The sequence below is a fragment of the Ruditapes philippinarum genome, unplaced genomic scaffold (assembly GCF_026571515.1).
Source record: "Ruditapes philippinarum isolate M1 unplaced genomic scaffold, ASM2657151v2 ctg559_1_1_1_1, whole genome shotgun sequence".
Classification (NCBI taxonomy): domain Eukaryota; kingdom Metazoa; phylum Mollusca; class Bivalvia; order Venerida; family Veneridae; genus Ruditapes; species Ruditapes philippinarum.
Window position 1 is genome coordinate 220,746 of NW_026867237.1, and position 22,671 is coordinate 243,416.

Genomic DNA, 22,671 nt, shown 5'->3' on the forward strand with positions numbered 1-22,671 from the left:
GATGTATGGTATTAATAGAGTCCATTGTTAGCGATGATTGATTTTATTGTCTTCCTCAACACTAATTCAATTATCTTAATAACCACTGAATGTGTTCACTTTTGAATATCAAATGTATATTCAATCTTGTAATCAAAGGTCACTGTTCAAGACCCATAACTTCAGAATTTATGTTTATTGAATTTTATCCACATATGAACTTTATGATAAAGGTTTTCATTGATTAAGATTTAGCATGGAAGATATAGTTCCACAACCACTGAGGGTATTCATTCAAAATTTTACACTTTTATTTTGGATCATAAATTAATGGTAGGTAACTTTTGACCATGGCATAAATATTAACTGTATTATACCTCTGGTAAAACAAAAATGTAAAATTTCTGAAATATCCAGGCGCTTGTTTAAATAGCAGCTTGTTTTACTGTGATCATAAAGCAGCATATCAAATATGAATATATTACAGGTGTGACATGAGTATGTGTCCTGTATGGAACTATAAAACTTTCTTGTATGAACCAACTTGTGGTATAAAATAGCTTAATGTTGCTAGTTCAGCATAACTGCTTGTTGCTGACATGCCATCACTATAATTTTGTTGCAAGTGTATAATTTGACTGTGAAATTTCTGCATTATCTAGATTCTATTTGATTTATCAAGCTCTGAGAATAAGTGAAGCTCCCCCGTTTGACTTACAGATCATGTTATATTTCAGATGATTGGTACATTTGGGAAGACTCTTGCTCCATACCAGTTGTTCTTCGCATTTTCTCAACTAACATCAAGGATATGCCATGCTCATCCTGAAGTGTTTCTTCAACTTAAGGTACATACTTTACTTAAAATATCTGGTTCTATAAGTTTGGGTGAGTTATTTATACAATTAATTAAACTATCTGTAATTTGTTAAATTTTGTCTTGGTTTGACTTGCTCTGATTTGATCTGTAATATTCAGTTTATACAAAGTGTGGGGCAGTGTTTTTATGCCACCGCAGCATCTGCGATGCGGTGGCATATAGCGATTCACCTGTGTGTGTGTGTGTGTTTGTTTGTGTGTGTGTGTGTGTGTGTGTGTGTGTGTGTGTGTGTGTTATATAGATTATATAGTGAACTTAAAAAATCTTCTTGTGAAAAACCAGTAGTCCAATTTCAACCAAACTTGGCAGGATTGATCCTTGGGTGAAGGGCTTCCAAAGTTGTTCAAAGAATTTCATTCCATGCAGAAATCTGGTTGCCATGGCAACCAAAAGGAATTATAAGAACAAATTTAAAAAATCTTCTTGTAAAGACCCAAAAGGCCTAGAGCTTAGATATTTTGCATAAGGCATTGTCTGGTAGACCTCTACCAAGATTGTTCAAATTATAGCCCTGGGGTCAAAATCGGCCCCGCCCCGGGGTCATTGATTTTCACTATATGTACATATAGTAAAAACTTAAAATACCTTATTGTAAAGACCAAAATAGCCTAGAGCTTAGATATTTTGCATAAGGCATTGTCTGGTAGACCTCTACCAACATTGTTCAAATTATAGCCCAGGGGTCAAAATAGGCCCCGCCCCGGGTCATTGTTATATAGATTATATAGTGAACGTAAAAAATCTTCTTGTGAAAAACCAATAGTCCAATTTCAACCAAACTTGGCAGGATTGATCCTTGGGTGAAGGGCTTCCAAAGTTGTTCAAAGAATTTCATTCCATGCAGAAATCTGGTTGCCATGGCAACCAAAAGGAATTATAAGAATAAATTTAAAAAATCTTCTTGTAAAGACCCAAAAGGCCTAGAGCTTAGATATTTTGCATAAGGCATTGTCTGGTAGACCTCTACCAAGATTGTTCAAATTATAGCCCTGGGGTCAAAATCGGCCCTGCCCCGGGGTCATTGATTTTCACTATATGTACATATAGTAAAAACTTAAAATACCTTATTGTAAAGACCCAAATAGCCTAGAGCTTAGATATTTTGCATAAGGCATTGCCTGGTAGACCTCTACCAAGATTGTTCAAATTATAGCCCTAGGGTCAAAATCGGCCCCGCCCCGGGGGTCATTGATTTTCACTATATGTACATATAGTAAAAACTTTAAATACCTACTTGTAAAGACCCAAAAGGCCTAGAGCATAAGGCATTGTGTTGTAGACCTCTACCCAGATTGTTCAAATTATAGCCCTGGGGTCAAAATCGGCCCTGCCCCGGGGGTCATTGGTTTTCGTGATATGTATATAGTAAAAACTTTAAAAAAATTTCTTCTAGCAATTGACAAATGCTAGAGGTTAGATATTTTGCATGAAACAGTGTGTAGTGAACCTCTAGCAAGATTGTTCAAATTATAGCCCTGGGGTCAAAATTGCCCCCGCCCTGGGGGTCATTGATTTTCAATATATACATATAGTAAAAAATCAAAAAATCTTATTGTCTGTAGGTACAAGGTACAAGGCTTCAAAAACTTAAAATACCTTCTTGTAAATGCCCAAAAGGCATAGAGCTTAGGTATTAATGCGGTGGCATAGCATTTTTCTCAAATGCAATCTTGTTATATTTAAGACAGATTAATATTTAATTCTAAACATTTTCCAGTATCAACTGTTGGTCAATCACCATTTTATCAGTCAATGTTTTGAAATATATAGTGAATTTAGGGCAACTTGACTAGAAAAAATGAGCATAATGTAACTTTAAAACAATATTTCATTATATAACAACAAATTGTCTTTTTCTAGATGATCATAGCAAGACTTGTGGTCAGTTACCCCCAGCAAGCACTATGGTTTTTGATGGCAGTATCAAAAGTAAGTATTTGAACTGAAACATTTCATATAAAAATCTACAATAATTTGTGTTCACATTTTATAAGGAACATGAAACAATTAGAATTATTATTCATTTTCCAATTTTCACTTATTGTTCAGCTGTGATATCTGTAAATGAGTTGATTGAAATACAAGCTTCATGCTACCATATTTAATTTTTAAAAGATGGGTGATTTGTAAGATTGGGACCTTTTATTGTCCCTTGAACCTGAAATTATTAACAGAGAATAAAAGGAGTTTTTGCCCTTTCAGTAAAAACTAAAAAGTTATAACTTTGCATTTTGGTTTTTACACTGATTTTTAACATGTTTGAGTCATATATTAGTGGTCGATCCATCTAACAGACTTTGCTTATCTGGTTAATTAATCAGTAAGCACCAACTTCTCTGCAAAAGACTGGCTACTTTTGCTTTTTTCTTAAACAAGAGGTGAAAATAAATTTAATAAAGCATTGGTATGATTCCAACCAGTGGAGGTTAATTCCATGGGTTAAAAGAAATTGATCATGGAGCAAATATTTATAAATTATCTACTTTATAAACAATAAATTGAAGTAAAAAATTTTTCATAATTATTTGTAACTTCGAAAGGAAAATATGTTTTCTGATTTCAGTCATCATACCAAATGAGAGCAAAAAGATGCCAGGAAATATTTGCTGCTGCCAGGTTTACAATGCAATATTTTTTCATTTTTGTTAAGCAAGTTTTTACAGCTTTTTTAGAGTCATTTAAATCAATGATCTGATTTTGTTAATCTTGAAAGAATAAACAGTTTTATTATTGATTTTTGGATTGCATTTCAGCAGTTTCAGATGGATATTTTATATTTTAGTAAAACTTGCAAGATGCAATTATAATGACCATTATTTTGAAAATGTAACCAACAAATAAGACAAATTAAAATGAAAAAAAAATCTTTTTCAGAGAGATGCAAAAGAGCCTTGAAAAAGTTATTAAGGTATTGGTTAGAATGATATATTTTTGATTCAATAAGAGAGAATTAATTATCAAGTTTGGAGTTAAATGGTATTTGGATTGTATATACTTTACCTGTATGTTATATACGCTAATTACAACATTCAAAGTGTATTCATTTTATGAGAAAGAACTTTTATTATGCTCCCCGAAAAATTTCGGGGGAGCATATAGTCGGCGCCTTGTCCGTCTGTCCGTCCGTCTGTCTGTCCGTTGTCTTGTCCGGAGCATAACTTGAAAACCCTTGGAGATAATTTGTTGAAACTTCATACAGTGGTAGAGGGCATCGAGGGGGAGTGCAGTGTCAAAGAACCATAACTCTATTTTGCCCGGGTTTTTGAATTATCTCCCCTTATAGAAAAATCTTGTCCGGGGCATAACTCTAAAACTATAAGAGATATCAACATGAAACTTTGTAGGTGAATAGATCTCAATGGATAGATGTGCAGTGCATAAGAACAATAACTCTTTTCATCCTAATTTTGGAGTTATTGCCCTTTGTTAATTTTAATACTTTGAACTTTGTCCGGAACATAACTTGAAAACCCTTGGAGATAATTTGTTGAAACTTCATACAGTGGTAGAAGGCATCGAGGGGGAGTGCAGTGTCAAAGAACCATAACTCTATTTTGCCCGGTTTTTGAATTATCTCCCCTTATAGAAAAATCTTGTCCGGTGCATAACTCTAAAACTATAAGAGATATCAACATGAAACTTTGTTGGTGAATAGATCTCAATGGATAGATGTGCAGTGCATAAGAACCATAACTCTTTTCATCCTAATTTTGGAGTTATTGCCCTTTGTTAATTTTAATACTTTGAACTTTGTCCGGAACATAACTTGAAAACCCTTGGAGATAATTTGTTGAAACTTCATACAGTGGTAGAGGGCATCGAGGGGGAGTGCAGTGTCAAAGAACCATAACTCTATTTTGCCCGTTTTTTGAATTATCTCCCCTTATAGAAAAATCTTGTCCGGGGCATAACTCTAAAACTATAAGAGATATCAACATGAAACTTTGTAGGTGAATAGATCTCAATGGGTAGATGTGCAGTGCATTAGAACCATAACTCTTTTCATCCTAATTTTGGAGTTATTGCCCTTTGTTAATTTTAATACTTTGAACTTTGTCCGGAACATAACTTGAAAACCCTTGGAGATAATTTGTTGAAACTTCATACAGTGGTAGAAGGCATCGAGGGGGAGTGCAGTGTCAAAGAACCATAACTCTATTTTGCCCGGTTTTTTAATTATCTCCCCTTATAGAAAAATCTTGTCCGGGGCATAACTCTAAAACTATAAGAGATATCAACATGAAACTTTGTAGGTGAATAGATCTCAATGGGTAGATGTGCAGTGCATAAGAACAATAACTCTTTTCATCCTAATTTTGGAGTTATTGCCCTTTGTTAATTTTAATACTTTGAACTTGAACTTTGTCCGGAACATAACTTGAAAACCCTTGGAGGTAATTTGTTGAAACTTCATACAGTGGTAGAGGGCATTGAGGGGGAGTGCATTGTCAAAGAACCATAACTCTATTTTGCCTGGTTTTTGAATTATCTCCCCTTATAGAAAAATCTTGTCCGGTGCATAACTCTAAAACTATAAGAGATATCAACATGAAACATTGTAGGTAGATAGATCTCGTTGAGAAGAGGTGCAGTGCAAAAGAACCATATTTTTGTTAAGCCTTATTTTTGAATGATCTCCCCTTTTAGAAAAATCTTGTCCAGGACATAGCTGTAAAACTATAAGAGATATCAACATGAAACTTTGTAGGTAGATAAATCTCAATGGGTAGATGTGCAGTGCACAAGAATCATAACTTTACCTTGCCATATTCTGGAGTTATTGCCCTTTGTTTATTTTTACTTTTTGAATTGTCCAGGACATAACCCGGAAATCATAAGAGATATCATCAAGAAACTTTGTAGGTTGATAGATCACATTGATTAGAAGTGCAGTGCAAAGAACTGTAACTCTGCCTTGCCTAATTTTGGAATTATTGCACTTTGAACTTTTTCCACGGACATAACTCTGAAACTACAAGAGGTGTACTTTCCTGTGTCCAAAACCTATTCGGGGAGCATCACCCGGCTCAAACCGGGCTCTTGTTATAATTGTTTCACCCTTGTGGTTGAAAGGTTACCTTAAAGGGTTGAGGCATCAGAATTGCAGCCTAAATTTACCCCTGCATGATTGTAAAAGGTGACTTAAAGGGTTCTCTTAGCTCCAGTGGGTGAGGTGATTTTGATCCTTGATGGTTCCTTAAATTTTGTAACACCTGAGGTTAACCTTCTTGGTTCAAGGCACTATATGACTTAAATTGTATTGGTTCCCTGTAAAACCAAATAATCATAAAAACTATAATTGTAAAAAGTAAAATATGGCATATTGTTTTTATGGCAGAAATTGCAATACCATGTAAAATGTTTAATAAGCATGAGCTTGTCTGGCCAAATAATCCTTATCAGGTTTTTATAGGATAAGAATCTCCTGCTGTGAATTTTATACTGTCTTGAGTTAATCTAAGGGGTGTAGACATCAAATTTCTAAAACTTAATAATTAATTATAAAGAGACTGGCTTTTTAACTCTGCATGATTCAAAAGTAATTACCTGTGCAACCAGTATAGCCTAGAGGAAGTCCAAACTGCACTATCATGCAGCTTGACCATGCTCTATACTGTTGATACTTCAGTTTTTGAATTTTGGTATGAAATCCCTAAAAGTTTAAATGGACTGTTCCAAATTCAAAATGGAACAAATTCATTACAAAAATTCAGCAGGTGATGGGTTAATGGTGGAAAAGGTAGATCATTTTTCCTACTAGTATTCAAATGATTAAGATTATATTCCAGGATTACCTGAAGTTAACTGACAGACTTCTAGAACTCTGTGAGAAAGATTTGCCAGGACCAGCTACCGCTAGTATTGATAAGAATTTCAGGCCTCTCAAACGTCTGCTTGAAGATGACAGGTAAACAAAAGTCAAAACAAACTTTTATAATCTGGCAAATATTTCATTACAATTTCTTTATAAAGGTCATTTGAGTAAATTGTATGGAAAAAATAATGGTTTTAGTAAGAACTTCTTCAATATTCACCGCAGAAGAGATGCTGGGCCTAGGATAGGAAGGTTTTTAGATATGAAGTATGTAGATTAAGTGATCTTTCTACTAAGCTATTAAATATCCAGTAAATATGGAGAAAATTTTAAGACTTGGGATAGTGGAATTATTCACTTTGTCTTCAAATTATAATAACAATTTTGTATTCTTTAGTAGCATTGCCAATATTTTGCTCTAGATTATTAAATCTATGATCGATAGTTGAATTTTATTCATGGTCTATCAAAATACCAGAAGATTGCAAAGTTCTTTTCCCAAGTTTAGATTAGTAAGCAATGCCATAATACTGATCATGTTAAGAAGTGATACTAGTTAGGTTAGTATACTTGTTATGATTTTATTTCAGTTTTACACCAGTGCTTCTACCCCTTCAGTCTTCCATGACCGTGGCACTACCTAACAAGGTTGACAAAAGCTCAAACCACAATCCTTTCCCTGGAAACCAAGTCTACATTCGTGGATTTGATGACACAGTAGGTTTTGTTTTATTTCAATGTTTAGTAGTGTTGTCTCTTTGATGATATAGATATAGGATGTGTTAATGCACCTTTCTTCATGCATAAACATCCTCAGAAGCACTCAAACACACTTCAAGTCAGCAAGCAGGATAAGAATACTTGTTTTGTTAGGCTTATTACAACATGTGAGAGCAATGTCATTTGACAGCTAAGTTTTAATAATGAAATAACCAGGGTTGTCATTTAAGTCATCTAATTAAACAAAGCCCAGAGTCATGTATACAGTCGACATTGTATTAAGAGACCACTCAAGGGACTGCCAAAAGGTAGTCACTTAATAAAATGGTCTCTCAATAGAATTTCGGAAAATTCTGGAGACTTTTAGACCAATGACCATGAAAAATATTTGTTTGTTTGCTTGTACACATCAAACCTACTCGCTGATTACACTGGTGAGAATGTCAGTAGGGACGATTGTTTGTCAGGGCCATTTAATAGATACTTAACACTTAAATTTGTACATTTGGGCCGACATTTAGTGGCCGCTGGTCGCCATATAAAATCGTCGTTAAATCGAATTTACTTACATAGTAAAAATCATCAGGAGAGATTTTATGCGGCCGTTTAATAAAAAAGTCGCTTAATAAAGGTGAACGCAAGTACTATGCCGACTATAATTAAAAAATGTGCGACAGCCTTGTGTGTAGGCAACATCACATCCATTAATACTAGTTTTCTTCTCTGTTAATATACATTTAAACCTGCTTTGACAGTTTTTATGCAAGAAAATATCTTAAGTCAGTTTGTTATTGGTTAAGTCATATGCTACTATCTAGTTTTGTCCGTATTAAGTTGTTATTTCCAAGACTGCTCAAGGAAATGAGTTGAAACTTTACACACTTGTTCTCTGTGATTATCTAACGTGATTGGTACAGGTCCCATAACTCTGAGTTACCTGTACAGAGATATGCACTTTTTTAAGCACTGAGAATAATTAAGCGCTCTGTCTTACAGACTGCTCTTTTAATTTAGAATAATATACTTTTGACAATGCATTGTATGATTATATTATAATTTCAGATTGAAATTTTACAATCCCTGCAGAAACCGAAAAAGATCACAATGAAAGGCAGTGATGGTAACCTCTATGTAATGATGTGTAAACCAAAGGTCAGTATTATAACCTGTGTGAGGTTAATTCATATCATTGAATGGTTTTACATTGAAAATTCAGCAGCCAAGAACCTGGTCAAACGGCATCATTGTACTAGCGGACTGGTTTTGTTTTGTTGACTGGCACCATATGACATAAACTGTGTTGGTGCACCATAAAACCAAACAAAACCAACAATTAAAAAAAAAAAACAAGTTTTTTACTATTAGCACATGTTTTATATTATCCATCACCAGTGAATAAATTGTAAATAATCTATTTGGGAAACTTTTTGCCTTTTTCATTAAAAAATAATTATGTTTTTAGGGCTCTTTTGTAATTTTTTAGAAATTTAAACCTCCTATCAGTTACTTAGTCACATTATTTAAGAACCAGCATATGTATTTTTGAGTGTTTGTACAAAGGAATATTGGCATAAATTATTGCCTTAACAATTAATTATTAAGTCTATGTTAACAGTGATAATATACTGGCATTAAGAAGGTCTAACATATTGTATGCCAAAGTAAATAACAGATAAGCAATAACAAAATTCAAAAAAGGTTTTATGTTTCCTTATATTCAGGTTTCTTTTGCTTAGTTTGTGTTTGTATGTTTACAGGATGATCTAAGAAAGGATTGTAGGCTGATGGAGTTTAATGGGATCGTGAATAAATTCTTGAGGAAAGATCCAGAATCTAGGAAGAGATACCTGTATATCAGAACTTATGTGAGTAAAACTCTACTTAGCAACCATCTCTTTGTTAAATGTTTAATATGGATTTGCTTTGCTTTGATTTTGGGCCTTTACATTATAGTTAAATGTCTTGTCAGTATCAAAATAACAAAGTAATGCCTGGACAATCTGCTCGAAATATACAGACTAGGTTGGCTTAATACTTGTGGGATAAATAAGTGGTTGTCACAACAAGATCTGTAAGGACTAGATTAAAGAAAATCACTGTACTGTATTACAAGTCTATATAGTTCAATGTGTACCCTATATGCAATATAAAGCACCTGCTACCTGCATTTAGGCATCATGTCTGCAGGCAAGTCTGACTATAACAATTTAGGTGAAAGTGTCTGCAAACAGCATGGAATGTTCAGGTAGGCCTGACTATTATAGTCTAGGTTACAAACTCTATGGACAGCTTGGAGTGTTCAGGTTGGCCTGACCATATTATGGTAGCATTATTTTGCAAGTCATTTATGCTTTCAGACCTCAGATAGATTATATATTTCAATACCATATTTACAGACTGTCATACCATTGAATGAGGAATGTGGATTGATAGAATGGGTAAACAACACTAGTGGATTGAGACATGTGCTTCTCAAACTGTACAAAGAGAAGGGACTTTATACCAGTGGTGGAGAACTCAAATCTATGATGCCCACAGTACAGTCTCCAAAAGAGTGAGTTACTTAAAACACTTTCCACTACAGTGTTCAAAAGAGTGAACAGGTTACCTCATATAGTTAAGCTTCATAGATAAGTGCATGTTAAATAGTGTCTTATCTAGCTTTTGGCAGAATATTTATTTGTAAATGCCCTTATTTTCTTATATATGTTATTTTGGCAAATGTGATATATCATCAGTATTGAAATTTCCATTTCTAGGACTTTAATAGTTGTATTAAGATGTTACAATTTTAGGTTGACATGTAAATTATTCTCTTGTATTTCAGGGTTAAATTGAACATTTTTAAAAATAAACTGTTACCTAGACACCCACCTGTGTTTGGAGAATGGTTCCTACGTACTTTCCCTGATCCAACATCATGGTAAATATATGCCATCTTAGTAAATATTCTTGCTCTTACAAGAAATATGGTATTAGATTAATTTTAAAGTTGTATATTTAATATATGAGGACAAACTACTTTTAGTGAGACCATTATGATGTCTAAAATATTGTTCTTCTCCAAAACTGTTTGTCTCATTTTAATAAAATGTTGATTTGGCAAAGTTGTTTAATTCAAAGTTCTTCTAAAACCCTTTTACTTTACACATGTACATTTGATAACCTATTAACCTAATGGACATACAATTTTGCCAGAGTTACCTCCCCAATATGCACTTTGAAAAAGCTATTAGTTATGCTATTTTCTATATGTTACTCATAATGTTATTTGTTCAGGTACTTACAGCTTCATACAATACAACTTTATTACTTGAGCAGACTGGGTCAGATATGAAAAGGCTTGATAACCAATTAAGTTTTGAATTATTGTATTTGTATTCAAGTATTATGATCATATTTATATTCAGGTATAATGTATGTATTTATATTCTAGTATTATGATTGTAATTATATTACGGTATTATGATTTTTTTTTATATTGTGGTATAATGTATGTATTTATATTCAGTTATTATGATGGTATTTATATTCCAGTGTAATGAATTTATTTATATTTTGATATTATGATCTTATTTATATTCAGGTATAATGCACGACTTGCATACTGTAAGACAGTAGCTGTAATGTCAATGGTCGGATATATCCTTGGTCTAGGTGACCGACACGGGGAGAATATACTGTTTGACTCAACCTCCGGAGATTGTATACATGTTGATCTCAACTGTCTGTTTAACAGGGTAAATACTGTTGTAATTATATGATAAGGTGGTTTATGTATCTAATTTGCCTGCTTTATGGCTGTGTGAAGAGCCTTGGGTCTACAGCTATATGATTTGTGCTCCAGAACAGAATGCTTGAATTGAATGGTATAGAATTTGTAAAATATCCATGGTCTAAACAAAAAGAAATCTGCCAAATTCTTTGAAAACTTAAACTTCGAAGTGACAAAAATTTGAGTATGACTGCTTAAACTAGATATATAACTTAGTTTGTTCAATTTAAACTGTGTTAGTTATAAAACAATTTTATAGTAAATTTTTCAAAAGTTATGTCATTTATTATTGGTTATAAATGAAGTGTTTGAAATTAAAATATATATTAATATCACATTAGTGTGTTATTCATTCTAAAATTTATATGTATAGTATACATGGAATGTACTTTAGTGAAAATGCTTACTGGCATTGATAATGAAAGATTAATATTTCTTTTACAGGGAGAAACTTTTGAATGGCCAGAAAAAGTTCCATTTAGACTGACACATAATCTGGTACATGCTATGGTAAGTAAGATGAGTTTCTTTTTAATTATTTTGTAAACTGTTACTTTCATCTTTTTACTTTCCCCACCTGTTTATCACTGGAATTAAAACCTACTGATAGAATATATAGACTTTAGAAATATTGATGACATTGACATAGCTCCAAGCTTTCAAGACAATCATGCTTTAAATAATAATGTTATAAACATATTTTGCTTCTGTTAGATTAATTTAATTCTTTATCATAAATGATTTTAACTATAATTTTAAAAAAGTAAGAAATGAAGAAATACAACACGTAGGCACCAGTGCAGGTTGAGTAATTTAATAATCTACGGGTTTCAGATCTTAACGAACCTTCATCAGGAACTATGATTTGTTTGAAATAATGCATACTTCTTAATTATTACAGGGGCCATTAAAGCTGGAGGGAATATTCAGACGAGCATGTGAAGTAACATTAAGAGTTATGAGGAAAGAATCTGAACCTTTGATGAGGTATATAGAGTACAATATATTGTATTCTAAACTTAACACACCTTAATAGGGGTTTTTCATATCACTCACTGCTGATTCAGAGATCATGTGGGTTTATTAGTTGGTCACTTGCAGAAAGATTTGTAATTACTTGTTAGTTAGCTAGGAAAGGCTTTTATATAGATCATTTGCCAAGACATGACCAAAAATGTTTTACAAAACAAATAAAAAATATGGCCAAATGGTTATTGATGATTTTGAATTGCATACAACCTTTGGAGTGCCTGCAGGCATGTTGGATTCTTTCACAATAGTTTGCTACATGTATATAGACAGCATGGGGTCTACATTGGTGACTAATAGTATTTTATATACTAACATACATACATAAAAACATTGTCATCTTGTTATGTTTTTTTAAAATAAAACAAACATTATAGTAATCATGTTATGTTGGTATAATAAAACATTTATAATGTTGATTGTAAACAGTCTTACAAGATTCAGAGATTTTTTAATCATTTTATTTTCAGTATGTTAAAACCATTTGTTTATGACCCCTTGGTAGAGTGGAGTAAACCATCTCGTGGACATAGACCAAATCCAACAGATTCTGGGGATATTACAAATGAACAGGTAAATTTGCTATTAACATTCAACGAATAGGCCATAACAATGTTGTAGATGCATTATCAGTTAAAAAGATTTTTGGGAGGTTATATGGTCAGGTAAGAAAGTTTGTAAGTTTATATAACCCATGTTGCTAGTTTAGGGTTATATTACAAACTTTTATGCACAGTTATAAAATAAGTCAAAAGTACTTGGTTTTTATAACACATTTATGATTATGCACAATTCCTTTCTATTGGGGAAAAAATAACATTGGGGAAAAAATAGCAATCAATTATCAGTGTATAAAAATAATACAAAATTGTGGTTATCTAATGAAAATCCATGTATCAAACATGCAGTATTATTACTAATAATTATCATCATTTGCTCTTCTAATACTACTCATACAAACTAGTGAAGGTACATATCAGGTGTGAATTAAAATGGTCAATAAGAAAGTATTACCTTGTATCGTACTGAAACTAAAACAGATATATGCATTTACTATCAGTATAGAACCAGCCCAACCTGCACTACTGTGCAATCAGACCAGGGAGTAAAATTGACTTTAATTTGGTGTTAAATATTCTATATTTCAGAGGATTTTGACTTCAGTATTAAATCATTCTATATTTCAGGGCCGTGTTCATGTACATAATATAGAGCAGAGACTTCAGGGAATTTTGAACAAGGGAACCAAGCGTAGTGGACTAGCGTTGTCGGTGGAAGGACAAGTAAATCATTTGATACGAGAGGCAACAGATGAGAATAACCTCTGTCAGATGTACATAGGCTGGGCAGCTTATATGTAGTGCTCTATTATATAACATGTTGAACCTGATGAAAAATGAAAATGATTTTTTGTTCATATATTTTTTGTTATCACTACTTTTTTGTTCCTGACCAATATTCTATGACAAGCTGTCTGTGTGATAATTCAGGTCCTTGATATTGGTCATGGTGTTTTTGTCATGTAGGACCACTTGATTTTGATGGTGGAACATTTATACTCTTAAATATTAATTATCAGTGTTTGGATCTGGAAATTGATTAATTTTACATCTTTGGAAAAGAAAAATTAAGAAAAAAATTGAGGTGGTCTGAATAATGTTACTTAATCTAGGAACTTTAATATTTTTATAAAGTTTTATTGAATGATCAAATATTATGCAGACTTTCAATATGAAAATATTTATATGTTTATCTTTGCTTCATTTTGTTTATCTGACGTTTTGTTTAGTTTCTTTTCAGTTCAGAGTTGTTTTGTTCGGAAAGGTTTCTTTCTTTTATTCTATTATGTTTCTCCTAATATTTTGTTGTCTCAATCAGTGGAGAAGGGATATAACTTACATGTACATTGTATAAGGACAAAAGGGAAAACAAATTAGAAGCATAAGAAGGGTTAAAAGCCAATTAAGCTTAAAAAATGATCAAACTTATATTTTTCAAAAAATTTATTTTTGGGGTCCTGATATATATATATTTTAAGTTACTCATTGACTCATGACCTGTGCCATTTTTGCTTCTTTTGCATTTTGAAATTTAGCGCAGTTATAGTGATTTGATATTTTGTATGGAAGTTAAAATACCAGTTTTTTATATTTTGCTTCTTTAATGATGGATGATTCTAATTCTTCAGGTAATAATTGTCAAACATGCTACATTACACTAATATTTGTCCTTTCTAAAGAAGAAAAAATGTAATCATATTAAGATGTGCCTTACAGCCATCGTTAGCATATAAAGTATTTTGAGGATTGTTTAGTTAGATTTATTTAAAAAAAACAATGGTATAATATGGCACATCATGTTGAAAACATACAAAAACAGATACAGTATGTATGCATTTATAAATAGCAATGCCAAAATAACGTTAAACATTGATATTTAACACAAAAAAGAGTGAAAACAAACTCTTATCAATTGTTATACCCATGTATATATGAAGAAACATAAATGTTTGTTGGAACTTTATTGGGCGTAGGAGATAATTAAGACTTGTTTTATATCAGATCAAGTTATTTTGTATAGTACATTTCTTTTGTAAGTCTGGTATATAGGAGTAAAGTCTGATTTGCTGATTTCAAACACACTTTTTATCAGAAAATATGAGGGAAATTTGTTTTATCATAAAGTTCAGCAAAGTTTTAGTGTAATAGATAACTTGTTAAGTAATATTTTTGGAATAATTATATTTATACGACTATTAGCCAATATAATTATGTGAATGTGTTTTGAGAAGAAAGCCTTGTTGAGAAATTGTTGGAAACGCAATTTCATGGTTAATGTTACATTGTTATCACGTTACATATGGAATTGTTCATATATGAATGTATATTTTGGGACATTAAAATGAAGAAAAAAAATTGTTGTTGCTGTTGTTATATGCCCGAAAGGGCATATTATGTTATACCCCCTGGCGTCCGTCTGTCTGTCTGTCCGTCCGTCCGTCCGTTAGCAATTTGGTTTCCGGAGCATAACTTAAGTTCCATTTGGCCCACAATGTTCAAACTTCATAGGATGATTGTCCATATTGGGTAGAAGACCCCTATTGATTTTGGGGTCAAAGGTCAAGGTCACTATGACCTTAAAACTGAAAATAGTTTCCGGAGCATAACTTAAGTTCCATTCGACCAACAATAATCAAACTTCATAGGATGATTGTCCATATTGGGTAGAAGACCCCTATTGATTTTGGGGTCACAAGGTCAAAGGTCAAGGTCGCTATTACCTTGATACTGAAAACAGTTTCCGGAGCATAACTTAAGTTCCAAATGACCCACAATGTTCAAACTTCATAGGATGATTGTCCATAGTGGGTAAAAAACCCTATTGATTTTGGGGTCAAAAGGTCAAGGTCACTATGACCTTAAAACTGAAAACAGTTTCCGGAGCATAACTTAAGTTCCATTTGACCCACAATGTTCAAACTTCATAGGATGATTGTCCATATTGGGCAATGTTCAAACTTCATAGGATGATTGTCCATATTGGGTAGAAGACCCCTATTGATTTTGGGGTCAAAAGGTCAAAGGTCAAGGTCACTATGACCTTAAAACTGAAAATAGTTTCCGGAGCATAACTTAAGTTCCATTCGACCAACAATAATCAAACTTCATAGGATGATTGTCCATATTGGGTAGAAGACCCCTATCGATTTTGGGGTCACAAGGTCAAAGGTCAAGGTCGCTATTACCTTGATACTGAAAACAGTTTCCGGAGCATAACTTAAGTTCCAAATGACCCACAATGTTCAAACTTCATAGGATGATTGTCCATAGTGGGTAAAAGACCCCTATTGATTTTGGGGTCAAAGGTCAAGGTCACTATGACCTTAAAACTGAAAACAGTTTCCGGAGCATAACTTAAGTTCCATTTGACCCACAATGTTCAAACTTCATAGGATGATTGTCCATATTGGGCAAAAGACCCCTATTGATTTTGGGGTCAAAGGTCAAGGTCACTATTACCTTGATACTGAAAACAGTTTCCGGAGCATAACTTAAGTTCCAATTGACCCACAGTGTTCAAACTTCATAGGATGATTGTCCATATTTGGAAGAAAACCCCTATTGATTTTGGGGTCACAAGGTCAAATGTCAAGGTCACTATTACATTGATACTAGAAACAGTTTCCAGAGCATAACTTAAGTTCCATTTGGCCCACAGTGTTCAAACTTCATAGGATGATTGTCCATATTGGGTAGAAGACCCCTATTGATTTTGGGGTCAAGGGTCAAGGTCACTATATCCTATAAACTGAAAACAGTTTCTGGAGCATAACTTAAGGTCAATTTGGCCCACAATATTCAAACTTCATAGGATGATTGTCCATATTGGGCAGAAGACTCCTATTGATTTTGGGGTCACTAGGTCAAAGGTCAAGGTCACAATTACCTTAAAACCAAAAACAGTTTCCGGGGCATAAAGTAAGTTCCATTTGGGCCACAATATTCAAACTTCGTAGGATGATTGTCCATATTGGGTAGAAGACCCCTATTGATTTTGGGGTCACAAGGTCAAAGGTCAATGTCACTTTTACCTTAATACTGAAAACAGTTTCTAGAGCATAATTAAAGTTCCAAGTGGCCAACAATATTCAAACTTTTTAGGATGATTGTCCATATAAGGTAGAAGACCCCTATTGATTTTGGGGTCAAAAGGTCAAAGGTTAAGGTCATTATTAATAACTTAAGTATTAATCAACCTACAGCTGTAAAATTTTATAGGATGAACAGCTAATTCCCATGTCTTACAAATGATTCATCCTTATTAAAAAAAAACACTTTCGGGCATATAATGCTCCGCCTAGCGGTGCTCTTGTTTTTTTTTAATTTATTAACATTTGAATTTTCATTAACATGACATTGTGTTTGTGTCGGAACAGATTATTCTAATTACAGTTGAAGAATCCTTTTGATCTATACGAAAATACATACACATGTAATTGTTTTTTTACGAGATCGTAGATCATTCTTTCGAAAAGGAGCTCATAAACCTAAACATATTTGAAATCTAGCCAAACCTTTTTGAAAAATGACGCATCCTATCGGGACACAATGCATTGGGATTTGAAAGTCAAATGTATTGTTTTAAGAATAACACCGTTAATATCTTACAGAATGTAGTTAATACAAAGGGCGTATTATAATAATTAGTGGCAACAGCTCACGATTTGCACGAGAAAGTACATGCATTATACACCGTTGAATAGACCAACCGTTTATTTTCGCACGATTTGCACGTGCAAATAAATTTTAGCAGGTCATTTAAATACAATAATATGTACATGTGATTTTGTATACTGGTTGAGGAGCAAAAGACTTTATTGCAAAATTCGTTGGTTATCGGAACGGATCTAGATTTAGGAGGAAATGCCCTTCCATATCGTACAATTGCCAGGTGGGCGGAGGTAGAACTAATTCTAAGGATGATCCCCGCCCCGGGCGTCCAATTTCCGCTACCACTGAAAAAAAAGCCAACAGCATAATGATATCAATATTTGATCGGACCTTAGTACGTCATATAATATGTGTTTTCCATCTTAAAAAGAAAAGTGCGCCCGATAGATCCCACATTTGCAAACTTCTGAACAGAAAAGGAATGGAGCGGGTTGAAAATGCCTCGGCCTTATTGACTAGGTTCAAAGATCGAGACCCTAGACGCTTGAGAGAAATTGTCACAGGGGATGAAACTTGGCTTCTTTTTTTTTGAGTCCCGACAATAAACTCAGAAATGAAATGTGTGCAGATGATAACGGCGATCTCCCAGTTGTTGCTCGACGTAGCAGGAGCGTTAGTTATGTACGCTCTACTTTTTGGCAGTGATGGATTTTTGGCCTGTGTCGCTTAGCCTGAGAGGAGCAGTGTCCCTGGAACATTTTACCGTGACCATGTTCTCAATGCTGTAGTTAATCACTACATTACAAAGTACCCAATGTCCGGGATGCACAGGATCAAATTACATCATGATAATGCACCTGCGGACCGTCAGCCTTTGTTGAAGCAGAGAATAATGTTTTGCTACATCCCGATGTTAGTCTTGACCCCTCTCCCCTTGTGATTTTTGGTTCAATCGGTACATCAAATCTTGCCTTCGCGGTCGCCGGTTCGAAACCCTTAGTGCCATAGGAAGCGCTCTCTATCAGTGTATCAACAGTATACTCAAACACTAGTTCAAAAATGCTTTTTTCGGAATAGATTCTGATGCTGGAACAGTGTGTAGAGGTCCATATGGTGAGTATTTTGAAGGACTCTACCAGGTATGACTATTTATAATTAGCTCCACTTTTTGAAGAAGAAAAAAGTGGAGCTATTGTTATGCCCCTATCGTCGGCGGTGTTTTACCTTTTTGTTAAGGTTCATTTTCTCAGAAACTATTAGATCTTGGCATACATGGTTATTGCCATTAAAAGACACCAAGGCTATTTCAAAAGAGCATATAATTCTTAAATTATAATTACTGTTATTTTCTTTTATAAATTGATGGCCCCTTTTTATGTTCCTTTTATTTAACTATCCAGCATTGAGAAAAAGCGAGCACGCTTTCCGCGTGCAGGTTTTGTTTAACATAAATGTTTATTAAATTAAAATCTTGTCTATATATTACCTTACATGTGTGCGGCAGTGGCTGTTTAATATGTTATTTTTGATCATAATTAATTTGATTTGCACGGAAGTTTTGGTTGGAAACTGCAAACGTATATGGCTTATATGATTTGATACTACGTCCCAACTAAAAACCGCGCGAATTTGCGTAACCAGGTAATTGATCGTGTTACAGTTGATAGTGAAATTTTAATGTATCGTGACATATTTATTGCCTCAGTATTTTGAAAATTATATTTTACAAAATTTGTCAACAAGGATAGGTTATTGACACTACCACAGAAAATAATTTAAAATCTAAGTTGTGATTAATGCCTTAAGGCTAATAAATTTAATTGAATCTTTCTTTACATAATATATTTAAAATATATTTCTAAAACGATATATGAGCCGCGCCATGAAAAAACCAACATAGTGCGTTTGCAACCAGCATGGATCCAGACCAGCCTGCGCATCCGCGCAGTCTAATCGGGATCAATCCTGTTCGCTATTAATATCTCTACTTGTAATAGGGTTTGTAAGCGAACAGCATGTATCCTGATCAAACTGCGCGGATGCGCAGGCTTGTCTGGATCCATGCTGGTCGCAAACGCATGTTGGTTTTTTCATGGCGCGGCTCATATGTCGATTTAAAATGCTATCGAAAATCGAAAATGACGTCTTCTCAACCAGTTTTTCGACATTGTTCGTTCGGGCGTCTGATAGGCCATACAAACAGTAAATAGTGACCAATGAAAATGTAGCTCTCATAGATTTGTTAAAACTGATGAGTAACCATTTGTTCATATTTTTTTATATATAGATATATATAACAATCTATCGAGAGCTTTTTCGTCTTATTTCAATTCGAGGCCGTTAAAATGTGATGCCGACGTTTTAAATAGTGTACGTACAGAATGTACGCGATATCTATTGACTCGCAATAGAAAAGCAAAGAAGTGAACGTCTCTCGGTATATACCGGAAACAAAACAAAAATAATAAAAAGAAGGAAAATGGGTTGCTACGGTTACATATAATTAAAAAAGAAAAATATCACAAATTTCAGGTTTAAAGATCATAAAATTCATGAGGTCCGTGAAGTTTGATGATTCTGTTATCTGAAATAACAAATATATGTATGGAAAGTACATGAGCTTAGCATTGAGACAAATAGCAGAGCGTTGACTATATGCCTAGTGGCATTTCACCGATGAAAGTCGATCAGTGCATTAAATAAGTTAAAGGAAAGGTAATTATAATAAAATGTATTTGTTTGTACTTAAATACATTACTAGGATATGATTAAGAGATCCTGATTTAATTAAAGGCATCTATATAACCTTTGGCCTTAGACCAATTAATATGAAAGATTCGGTTTTGTTTCAGTTTCATATTGTGCCGCATACATATTCATAAGTACTTGATTTCAAAATGTCAAAGTCAATCTAAGCTATAAATTTAATAATAAATTCAATTTCCACTTGACAAAAGATTATATCTCAACTAGTCTCGAAATTTTTTATTCTTATCAATTTATTCTTACTGGTAATTATGATCGTGTTTTTAAAATTGACCTACAGTAGTTTAGTAGTCGTTTTTTCCACCTCCATAGCCGCCCTTGTGACCCCCTTTGTAGCCTCCGTAGCCCCCACCACCACCACCACCAAGTCCACCGCCTAGTCCACCGCCCCCGAACAATAATTGAATAATTAGGATAAACACGAACACTGAAATCAGAAAACAGCGTTTTATAAATATGAATTTACAAGAACTTACACACACAAATATCTATTTCACTGAAGTATCATAAAAGAAGGGAAAAATATACAATAACAACATAAACAACAACAACAAAAAGGCGTCATCTTAATCACCTACGCAGTCATACTGGATACGCAGATGCGCAGGCTGGTCTGGATCCATGCTGGTCGCAAACTCATTATGTTGGTTTTGTCGTGACGCGGCTCATTTGTTGTTGCGTCGTTATCTCACAAGATGGTCTAGTGGTTATCTTGTCGGATACTTATAAATGTTCTGCCTATTGCTACCCAATGATATGCATGCAAAGTTTTTTTTATTTAAAACAGTTTATCCTTTATTAGGTATTTTTACTTATTATGTGCATTACACTAGCATATCACCTAATATGTCGATGGATGATAAAGGATCTCAATTGAGGGTTATTTTTTGACATTAAAACATTCTTCCAAAATTATTGTACCATTTGATACAGGTCTAGACCTATAACTTGCCTGCATTTATTTTTAGATCATTCACTCAGAGGAATTTAGTAAAACCAAGTTAAAAAAATGATTTGGGACTCTTTTTTTTACAAAATGAAAGAATCTGGTTATGTGATTCTCAACAAAAACAAAATTTGGACATTTAGTTATGGCTAAAAAGTGATTGGATTTCAAAAGAACAAATAGAATTCTGAAAATACTCACAGAAGATGATCATTCCGAAAATTCCACCGCCGCCAAACCCACCACTAGAGCCGCCTTGTTGTTGGACGGGATAGTACGAGCCATAGCCGTAGCCTCCTCCACCCTTCATCATCATAGGGTTGTAATAGTTGGCATACGCCACCATTATTACGCTTAAAAGCGTTCCTATAAATATCATTGAAACCTTCATCTCTGGCGTGGGTGTCTGAAAAAGAAAACGAATGTTGCAAAAGTTAGAGAGCGTTGTAATGATGTCTCTTAACAAGATTTCTTTAGAAAAAAGTATGAATCATTAAGAAAATTAAAATATTGGGATGAAAGACATTTCGGTAAAATACAAATAAATAAAAAGTGTCTTTTTTCTTTAATATTGAAGACAAATCAATATGAAGACTAAAACCGGAATTATGCAGTTTTGTAAAGATTGCAAAGATTTTGTAAAGATTGCAAGATTATTTTGAAAAGAAATAAAGATTTAATGATAGATACAGTCTTATTTTTATTTCAGTCGAAGCTTTACGTACGAATTGAAAAGTGTCGTTATGTTTTGCCCAAAAAAGTGTTTGAAGTTATTTTCCTTATCGCTAGAATCTAAAAGGAATAGAATATACAATACATTTAGAGTGAGTTCTTTTCCAGAACTTTACCAGTATCTGATAAATATCTTCGATTGTAACAACAATGAACATAAAGTAAATAAGAGTGTAATTATTGTAATGGAGATATGAATATTTAACTTCGGAATTAAACATGCCTTGACCAATGAGTGGTCTGCTTTGACTTTTTAGTGGTATGGGAATTTATCATGTTTTCTCAGACATCTGTAGGGCAGATAATTTTTTAAAACATTTTTTTTTACCAAATCAATACCAACGTTTTAATCATATCACAAACACAAATTTGAAATAGCGTTTATTATACCATAGATAGACAATATCATCAATAGACAATTTCACAAACTTACATAATCTTGTTAATTGAAATGTGAATAAAGTAAAATATAAAAACCTTGTTATTTTGTCGAAGGAATCTGTGAGACACTCGCACTGTAATGATGAAATTTCAAAGCATTTATAGCCTAGAGAACGAATCTCGTGGCAAGCTCTTCCTGTACTTGGAGGCATTCTCTAAATATACGTTACTAATCAATCAGTTAAAACTATATAATTAACTTATTCTACGTGTGAAAACGGAAGTGCTATAACCACAAAGCGTTGGTTACCACAACCCTATGAATAGTTTTTGATATTGTAGAATTTAGAAGATGTATTTTAAAACTCTAACACATGTATACATTTTTTTCTTAAATAATATATTGTAATTGAAATAACCACGCGTTCAACAAACCGCATTCGTTTCTAATGGTAACCACTTAATATACAAAGTAAC

At 33.5% G+C, this 22,671-nt stretch overlaps 2 protein-coding genes across 3 annotated transcripts in view; one reads left to right on the forward strand and one right to left on the reverse strand.

Annotated features, from left to right (window-relative positions):
• Positions 1-15,099, forward strand: part of LOC132735384 (serine/threonine-protein kinase ATR-like) — a 54,514-nt gene extending 39,415 nt beyond the window's left edge. Inside the window, exons 52-66 of the mRNA XM_060722324.1 lie at positions 717-827; positions 2,720-2,788; positions 3,423-3,475; positions 3,734-3,767; positions 6,649-6,767; positions 7,265-7,391; positions 8,457-8,546; positions 9,152-9,259; positions 9,791-9,948; positions 10,222-10,317; positions 10,981-11,134; positions 11,614-11,679; positions 12,071-12,156; positions 12,669-12,771; positions 13,386-15,099. Coding sequence (XP_060578307.1) covers positions 717-827; positions 2,720-2,788; positions 3,423-3,475; positions 3,734-3,767; positions 6,649-6,767; positions 7,265-7,391; positions 8,457-8,546; positions 9,152-9,259; positions 9,791-9,948; positions 10,222-10,317; positions 10,981-11,134; positions 11,614-11,679; positions 12,071-12,156; positions 12,669-12,771; positions 13,386-13,559 — 1,548 coding nt within the window. The 3' untranslated portion in view covers positions 13,560-15,099. The remainder of the gene's footprint in view (positions 1-716; positions 828-2,719; positions 2,789-3,422; positions 3,476-3,733; positions 3,768-6,648; positions 6,768-7,264; positions 7,392-8,456; positions 8,547-9,151; positions 9,260-9,790; positions 9,949-10,221; positions 10,318-10,980; positions 11,135-11,613; positions 11,680-12,070; positions 12,157-12,668; positions 12,772-13,385) is intronic.
• Positions 15,100-19,732: 4,633 nt separating this feature from the next.
• LOC132735383 (acanthoscurrin-1-like) lies at positions 19,733-22,415 on the reverse strand. 2 transcript variants are annotated; one of them, XR_009626447.1, is made up of 4 exons: positions 22,291-22,415; positions 21,283-21,487; positions 20,414-20,562; positions 19,733-19,953 (listed from the first exon to the last, which is right to left on the reverse strand). XR_009626447.1 is itself a non-coding variant. In XM_060722323.1 (3 exons), exons 2-3 carry the CDS (start codon positions 21,470-21,472, stop codon positions 20,420-20,422), a joined length of 333 nt encoding a protein of 110 aa, XP_060578306.1. In that variant the 5' UTR covers positions 21,473-21,487; positions 22,291-22,415; the 3' UTR covers positions 20,395-20,419. The 2 variants fall into 2 exon arrangements, 1 of the variants encoding a protein (XP_060578306.1); XM_060722323.1 differs by lacking the exon at positions 19,733-19,953 and having other exon boundaries at positions 20,395-20,562.
• Positions 22,416-22,671: the final 256 nt, after the last annotated feature.